Source organism: Strix uralensis, chromosome 27 (genome assembly GCF_047716275.1).
Source record: "Strix uralensis isolate ZFMK-TIS-50842 chromosome 27, bStrUra1, whole genome shotgun sequence".
Classification (NCBI taxonomy): Eukaryota; Metazoa; Chordata; class Aves; order Strigiformes; family Strigidae; genus Strix; species Strix uralensis.
This window is the reverse complement of record NC_133998.1, coordinates 3,829,034-3,837,264: the sequence shown is the minus strand read 5'-3', so window position 1 is coordinate 3,837,264 and position 8,231 is coordinate 3,829,034. Positions and strand designations below refer to the sequence as shown.

At 55.8% G+C, this 8,231-nt stretch overlaps 1 protein-coding gene across 1 annotated transcript; it reads left to right on the top strand.

Moving 5' to 3' along the window:
• The first annotated feature begins 2,612 nt into the window (after positions 1-2,612).
• UBXN6 (UBX domain protein 6) lies at positions 2,613-7,828 on the top strand. Its single transcript, XM_074851353.1, has 11 exons — positions 2,613-2,758; positions 3,113-3,267; positions 3,603-3,664; positions 3,801-3,932; positions 4,494-4,591; positions 4,957-5,032; positions 5,119-5,203; positions 5,458-5,677; positions 5,786-5,916; positions 6,569-6,714; positions 7,214-7,828. The coding sequence occupies exons 1-11, from the start codon at positions 2,676-2,678 to the stop codon at positions 7,340-7,342; spliced, it is 1,317 nt and encodes a 438-aa protein (XP_074707454.1). The 5' UTR covers positions 2,613-2,675; the 3' UTR covers positions 7,343-7,828.
• The last annotated feature ends 403 nt before the right edge of the window (positions 7,829-8,231 follow it).

The following is an 8,231-nucleotide window of genomic DNA, read 5'->3' as shown; positions in this document are numbered from 1 at the left end:
GACGGCCCGGCCCGCAGGATGTCCCGCCCCCGCCCGCAGCGCCAGCTCCCGTTGGCTCTCCGCCGCGTCGTTCCGCCGTCTCGTCCAATGGGAGAGAGGCGAGGGCAAGGCGGGATAACGGGATTGGGCCGCGCCGCCAGAGGCGCCGAGGAGGGGGAGAGCTGAGGGGCGTGGCCAGAGGGGGCGGGGGAGGGGGCGGGGCCGGGGGCCTGAGAGGGACAAGGGTGTGTTGGGGGACAGGGTGGGGGCCAGGGCTGGGCCAGCGGCTGTAGGGACAGGGAGGACACGCCGGACCCGGGGGACTTTGTGGGGGGGTGTTTCCCCCGAGGACAAGCTCCCACCCTGCACCATCCACCGCCACCCCCTCGGCCCCAGCCTGGGGACACAGCTCTGTCACCAGAACCCCGCAGGCGGGGGTCCTTCCCCTGGGACCGAGGCGCCGTCCCGGTGGGACCAGCGCTCTGGGTTGGGGTGTCCCCGGGCCAAGGACAGGGCCACCAGCGAGAGCTGCCTGGGGGACAGCGTCAGACCTGCTTTACCTACCTCTGGTTTTAAAACTTAAACTCAGTCCAGCTAAGCTGGAGCAAAACAGCGTTAAGGAGTCTGCCCGGAAGAGTCTGCCTTGATTTTTAAACCTGGTTTTAACCCAATCTGGCTTCTCTGTGAGGTCATGGAAATGCAAACAGGTCCTGAAAGGAAGCGGCTGTGTGTGACTGGGTGGCAGCTGGAGCTCCCAGCGCCTGGCAGGAGCCAGGCAGGTACAAAACACAAACCACACTCGGGGGAGAAATTATTTACAGGGTGATCATGGCCCTGGGGGGAGGCGAGAGGGGATGAACTCAATCATCTTAAAGATCTTTTCCAATCTAAACGATTCTATGAACCATGGGCAGCATCTGGCGTGTCGCCTGCAGCATGACTGGGATGCGCACGACAAGGGGCAACTCCTCTGGGCTTTGCAGGAATTTGTGAAGTCAGGAGTGTCAGGGAGCGAGCAGGTCCCGGGGGTTCCGTGTTTCTCCATGTCACCCTGTGAGCGAGCGCTCGCTCCTGCCAGGCTGTGCCGTGTCCCTGGCTGGGCCGTACACCGGGCTGCTGGCAGTGCAGAGCCTGTGGCGTGTGACTTGGTGCTGCGACAGCAAAAACATCCCTGTGTGGGTCTTGGGGGAGCATGTGCTCTCCCTGGCACCTCCTGTGCCACAGCACGGGGGACCTGGCAGGCGGCGGGACTGTGACTCAGTGCACATGTGCCCACCGGTGATGCAGACGAGGGTCTGGCCTTCATCCATGTATTTCTGGCTCTCGGTGCCCAGATGTTGGTCCCCGTGGTGATGTCAGGCTGGTGGCTGAATTACAGAATCACAGAATCATCCAGGTTGGAAGGGGCCTTGAAGATCATCCAGTCCAACCGTTAACCGAGCACTGACAGATCCCAACCACACCACATCCCTCAGCGCTGGGTCAACCCAACTCTTGAACACCTCCAGGGATGGGGACTCCACCACCTCCCTGGGCAGCCCATTCCAACGCCCAACAGCCCCTTCTGCAAAGAAATCCTTCCTAAGAGCCAGTCTGACCCTGCCCTGGCGCAGCTTGAGGCCATTCCCTCTTGGCCTATCGCTTGTTACTTGGTTCAAGAGACTCATCCCCCCTCTCTGCACCCTCCTTTCAGGGAGTTGGAGAGGGCCAGGAGGTCTCCCCTCAGCCTCCTCTTCTCCAGACTAAACCCCCCCAGTTCCCTCAGCCGCTCCCCATCAGACCTGTGCTCCAGACCCTGCACCAGCTCCGTTGCCCTTCTCTGGACACGCTCGAGTCATTCAATGGCCTTTTTGGAGTGAGGGGCCCAAAACTGAACCCACTCATCCAGGGGCAGCCTCACCAGTGCTGAGTACAGGGGTAAGATCCCTTCCCTGTCCCTGCTGGCCACGCTATGGCTGATACAAATTGCTGCCGCCAAAGGTGCGGTGCCAGGGTGCTGTTTGCAGAGCTGCTGCCCCCCACGTCTGCCTGATCCTGCTAATTGCGGGGATGACGCCGCCTCTTCCTCGGCGGTGACTGTCCTGAGCCTCTGTGAGGGGAACAAGGAGTTGTACCGTGGAAATAAACCTCATGAAACTACCCGACTTGCAGGGGTGTGCATTCATCCCCAAATTTTGAGCTCAGCGGCGGATCTCAAACCTGCTTTGCGGGGTGGCGGGGCGGGAAGCGAGGCTCTTGCCTGTTCTGGGGGGCAGGCAGGGGCTGGCAGGTGAGGGTGGGCTGGCTGTGGGCCCGGGCAGCGAGAACAGAAAATGTTCTTGTGTTTTAGGCTCCCTCGGCCCGGGTCGCACCCCAAGGCGCCTGGCGAGGTTTCCTCCAGCGCCATGACGGGCCTGTTTCAGTTTAGTTTGGTCAGGCTGGGGCTGCTGTTCCTCCCGGCGGGACTGTGGGGAACCTGGAAGCCGCGGGTGCCGGCCCAGGGGTCCGTGGGGGGCGGTGGGTGCTGGCCTTGGGGGGTCCGGGCCCGCCCCCCCCTTCCCTTCAGCCCTGGAGGACCGCGGAGGTCATAGAGCGGCAGCAGCCTAGAGCGGCGCTAGGGCCCGGGCGACGGACACGCCCCTTCCGGTGGCGGGGCGGAAGCGCGGGAGGGGCGGGGAAGGGAGCGCCGGTCCCGGTGCCGCTGCGGCCCCGCCGCCATGCGCAAGTTCTTCCAGGAGATCAAGGCCGACCTGAAGTTCAAGACCGCGGGGCCCGGACAGAAGCTCTCGGAGCCGTCCCGGTACGGGGTAGAGGGGACCCGCCGGTGACGGCGGGGGGGTGGGGGGGGGGCGGGTATCCACGGGCCCCGCGGCTGCCCTGGGCCCGGTGCTGCCCGGTACCGGGGGAAGGGAGGTTCCGGGCCGAGGCTGCCCAGGTACACCGGGCTGGGAGCGACGTCGCCGGCCGTGGGGCGCGGTGGCCAAGACTCAGCGCCGTGCCCGAGCCGCCCCTCCCGCGGGGCTCCCGCCACTCACGGGACAACAATGCTGCCGCACTGGGGCAGCCGGTTTCACGGTTCCTCCCCGGGGTCACCGGGCCGGTGCGGGTCACGGAGCCCGCCTCCTCCTGAGCTCTGCTGCTCGGTCCTGCCCAGGGTCCCCAAGGAGAAGCCGAAAGCCGAAGCGGCCCCGAAGCCTCGTCAGGGACCGACGGATGAAGCGCAGATGGCGGCGGCGGCAGCGCTGGCCCGGATGGAGCTGAAGCCCAAGGGCAAGTTGCCCTCGTCCCAGGAAGCCATCAAGAACCAGGGTAGGAGCTGGCTGGAGGACGGGGAGCCGCTGCACGCTGTGGGGACGGGGCAGCTGGGCGGTGGGGCTGGCTGGGACGGGCGTAGCTCCGAGCTGAGCCCGGAGAGGGAGATCCCAGGTAGGCAACTACTGGGGTGCAGCTTTGGAGGAGATTTTGGGGCACAGCTGGCTTCTGTGACTGCTTGAGTGGCACAGAAACGGGGTCACGCTCACCCGTAGACTCGCTGGCCAGAGCACCCAGGTAGGCGTTTGCTTGCCCAGGGCGGTGCTGCACGGTCTGAAGCCCTCTGAAACCTGCTGACGTGCACCGCTGTAACTTGGGTTTGTGTCTCGTAGTGAGAAAAGAGCTGATGGCCGAGGCAGCTGCAAGCGAGAAGGGGCTCTCCGCGGAGGAAGAGGTACAAGACACTGCTAGGCCCTGATCAGCGCTGCCGTCCCTGTCCCGTGCAGATGTGCCAGGGTATTTAGAAACAAAAAAACACCCCACAAAAACCTTCTTGTGTTCAGTTTGGGGCCTGGTTTTGTCTCCTTTAGGACCTCGCCTCCCCAGACAAGGAAGGGGCAGCTGCCCCCTCTGTGTCAGGGGTCTACTTCATTTGCCCGTTGACCGGTGCAGTTGTAAGGAAAGACAAGAAGGAAAAGCACCTCAGAGAAGCCATCCAGGCGGTAAGTGCCACGTCTGCCAGCTGCCTGGCTTCCCTTCCTCCCGTTTTCACTCATTTTGTGACGTGGGTCCCCTCGAGCAGCGACTTCTCTGCCTTCTCCCTGTAAAATCTCCACTGTCTCCCCAAGGGCAACTCTGTTCCGCTGTAGCCGTACCAATGCCTGTCCGAGCGCTCTCCCTTCGGCTTGCTGGAAATACTGGCACTGGGAACTCTGGGCCTGTACTGGTTTTGGCCGGGACAGTTAATTTTCTTCATAGCAGCTCAGATGGTGCTGGGTTTTGGATTTGTGATGGAAAGTGTTGCTTACACACTGGAAACAGCTAAACAGGGAAGTAGTGAAGAAATTCCTTTGCTTTGCTTGCATGCACAGCTTTTTTGCTTTTCCCGTTAAATTGTCTTTAGCCCAACTCATGGGGATTTTTCCCACTTTGACCCTTCCAATTCTCCCCCATCCCACTGTGGGGGGAACAAGCATGGTGCTGAGCCGCTGGTCAGGGTTAAACCACAACAACCCCCCACATCCTTTTGCAGAGTAGCATCAGCTTCTCTTCTTCTCCCCTAGTACTTCTCCGTAGACCCGGTGGCTGCCTCGATCATGGAGATTCACACCTTCAATAAGGACCGAGAGAAAGTACGAGCGGGTGTGGAGACCATGGCCAAGTAAGTGGGCTGTGGCACACCAATAGCTTGTCCCTTCCCTGCAAGGCCAACAGGCAGGTGGATTTTCTTGCCTTTCTCCAGGCAAAGTCTGAAGAAAACCAAAAGCTGAACACTTGAACCAGCTTAAGTGTCAGCTGAAATAAGGTCAGCATCTCAGGGGTGTTTTAAGAGTTGGTTCACTAATCCAAGAGGTGTAGAGATCAGCGTCTGTCTAGCTTAGACATGAAACATGTATTTTACTTTCCTGTTTCTCAGCTCTTACCAGTGAGAAATACTGGGAGGTCTCTCAGACAATTCTTACACCTTGGGGTAGCCTGTCGTGAAGTGCCTGCTTTGATCCATGCGGTGCATTCCTTTTTCTGCAGATACTTGGATAATATCTATCTCCATCCAGAGGAGGAAAAGTACCGGAAAATCAAACTGCAGAACAAAGTGTTTCAGGTGAGGTGAAGACTCCTACAGGTGCTCTGCCTAGGAAAGTCCCTGCCTGGAGCAGACTACATCTAAATTCTTTCCTTTTCTTCCAGGAAAGGATAAGCTGCCTGGAAGGGATACACAGATTTTTCCAGGCTATTGGGTTTGAGACAAAAACACTGCCTGTTCCAGGACAAGGCAAGAAATCTAAGTGTATTAAACTGGAGTCAGGAGTTTGAGTGGTGGTGGGACATGCCAGGGGAGGCAAGCGAGGCAGCTCTGGTTGCCAAGAGCTCCACAAAAGCTGTTACTCTGAGGCTGTAACAGAAACAGCCACTCACCCTGCAGTTTCCCTGTTAAGACATTACATTTTCTGGAGATCCTTGCCCTTGTATTTCGTACATTACTCATGTAAAGAACAAGAGACTCAAATCCTCTCCTTTTGGTTGTAGAGACCACAGAGGAGTACTATGTACTGAAGGAAGAAATGCTGACCAAGTTGGAAGACCTCAAGGACTACAAAGAGCAGCTTTTAAGCTCTGAGCCTGTGAGAGCCCAGCTGGATCGCCAGCTCTGTCTCTTTAAACCATCACCTGAAGCTGCTCGGTTTGAGCTGCCAAATGACTTTTACAACCTCACTGCAGAAGAGATCAAACGAGAGCAGCGGCTCCGGTGAGCAGGCTTAGAAGGAGGGCGGCCCTGACTGCCCAGGGGGCACGCAGTGCCAGCTCAGGAGTCTTGTACCTCTCCTTCATGCTAAAAATTGTGTTTTCTCTAAAGGACAGAAGCAGTCGAGAAGGCTTCGATGCTGAGGACAAGAGCCATGCGCGAGAAAGAAGAACAAAGGGAGATGCGGAAGTACAGCTACACCCTGGTGCGAGTCCGGTTTCCCGACGGATACATCCTCCAAGGTAAAAGACTTCTTACCTTTTCTTTGTCCACCCCCAAAAGCTTCTGAGAATACTTGTAGCACAAGAACTTGAATAATAAGCAGGCTTGAGGTGTGTTGAACACAGCTGGTAGAATAAAGCAACAAAAAACAGAGCGGGGTGACGTTTCATTAAGAACTCTTCCCATCTCCGAGCCCTCCACCTGCCTCACCTGCACAGGGCTGGGAGTTGAGTGGAGAGGGGTTGAGTGGAGAGGGAAGAATCTCAAGGCGCTGTTAATTAAACCGTGCTCTTCCCAGGCTACTGCCAGCAAGCTGGACTCATTAGATCAGTTTGTTACAGTAACCAGCATGAGGTTGCCTGTGTGGTGTCAGGCTACACAACAGTATAAATCCTCTTCAAATTTTGCAGTAGAACTCTGGAAATCATTTCAGGCTTTCCCAACTCTTTGTTACAGGCTGGCAGGGGCTTGCAACAATAGAAGTAATATTTTTTTTTTTTTTCTTTGGGTATTCTGCTTTTATACTTCTGAGTTCAGTCAGGCTGTTTCTGTGTCACTGAAGTAGTTCATAAAGTTAGCAACAGTACGTGAGCCCCACGAAACCTACCACAAAAGATCAGATTTGGTAAATGCCAGACTCTTTCAATATCTCACCTTGTTTTCTCATGGCAGGGACTTTTTATGCGCGAGAATCAGTATCCATGCTCTACAACTTTGTGAGAGAAGCACTCCGAGATGACTGGCTGCCCTTTGAGCTGTTGGGACCCGGAGGTCTCAAACTGACTGATGAGAACTTGGCCTTCAATGAATGTGGGCTGGTGAGTAAAAAGAGACAGCTGGTACCTTCCACAGGGGTCTTCAGGTTGTCAGAGTCATCTACTGCTCATAACTTAGAGAAGTTTGTGTCTTCGGCGCTCAGTGCTGCGAGTTGTGCTCAGGCCGCTTCTTTTTGAGCTCAAGCAAAGAAGTAACTGCGTGAAAGCTTCTAGCTCAAGGCTAGGTGGTCTGTCTGGAAGAACTGCAAGGACCTACCTCCTGTAGCAAACGCAGGCTGCAGTGGTTGTCAGCAGCTCTATCACAGTTAGCATCCACCCTGGGGAAAGAGGGAAGGCGACAGAGGCAAGTGCAGCTCTAGCACAGGGCTTCCAAGAGAAAGCCCAGAGCCGTGTCCCCTGAGGAGCTTCTTGCAGAAATTCACACTTGTCCTTTTTAGGTGAAGTGCCCTAAGTTCTTCCAGGTCTGGGAACATACACAGCATGTTACGAGGTCAAAGTATAACATTGCTATAGCTTAATAACTCTGCCTTTTCTGCTCCAGGTGCCCTCAGCCCTCCTGACTCTCGCCTGGGACGCGGCAGTCATGGCGGACATTGAGGCGGCAGGAGAGGAGCAGCCAGCAAGCCCCCTGAAACCAGAACTTCTCTCCAGGGTCCAGACACTGTCATGAAATAAAGGGGAGTGGATTCAGTGCTGGTGGTTTTAGACTGTTCCCTCTTTTCCTATACAGACTGTTGGAGCTTCCAGATACATGACCTCAGAAAAGACCTTGTTTTAGCTCTGCAGAGCGGGAGTCTAGATTCTGCCATGTCACACCCACCCTGCGGCCACCTCCACCACTCCAGTAGCCATCCACTAAGGCAGTCTGGCCCAGTAAGACACTTACAGGACTGCTCTGAATGGCTTTAAAACCAAGTTCTAGCAGTGACTGCTTGAGGTATTTCCAAGACCCTGATGAAGCACCACTCTCCTCCCTTGGAGGAGGGATGAGGTGCTAGTACTAGGCTGGATTACCAACCAATTGAGGCTGGATATTGGGCTGGGCTTAGAACTCAGCTTTTCCTTTTGCTTCTGTGTGCACTGTAACTCCTATTGGAGAGAATATATTTAGATAATATTATGCGTAGACTGATTAAATGGAATATTTAAAGACTCAGTTCTGCTCAAAGTTATTTGAATTGCATTGCTCTTAGAGGTTTAAAATGCAGACGAGCTCCAGTCAACCCTGGGGCTGGCACTGGTGTTACTGGTGCAGCTGTGGCATTACCCACCTTTTCACTTCAGGGCACCCACAGACCAGGACACTGACAACAGGCAACAGCTCTTTATGCTGCCCACAGGTGAGAGATTAAGCCTCAAACTACAGCCAGTTAATCCGTCAACTCACAAGCCATATAAAGTTAAGAGCCCCCGTAAATTTGTTACATACATAAATAAGTTTGATGCTAGTTCAGTCCTTTATACCTCCATCTTAGAAGTTTTTCTGTGGGGTGGAGACCAGCTTTTACAAATACAGCTTCTATTGCAACACTGTGTACAGGAGACTGATAATCTACCCC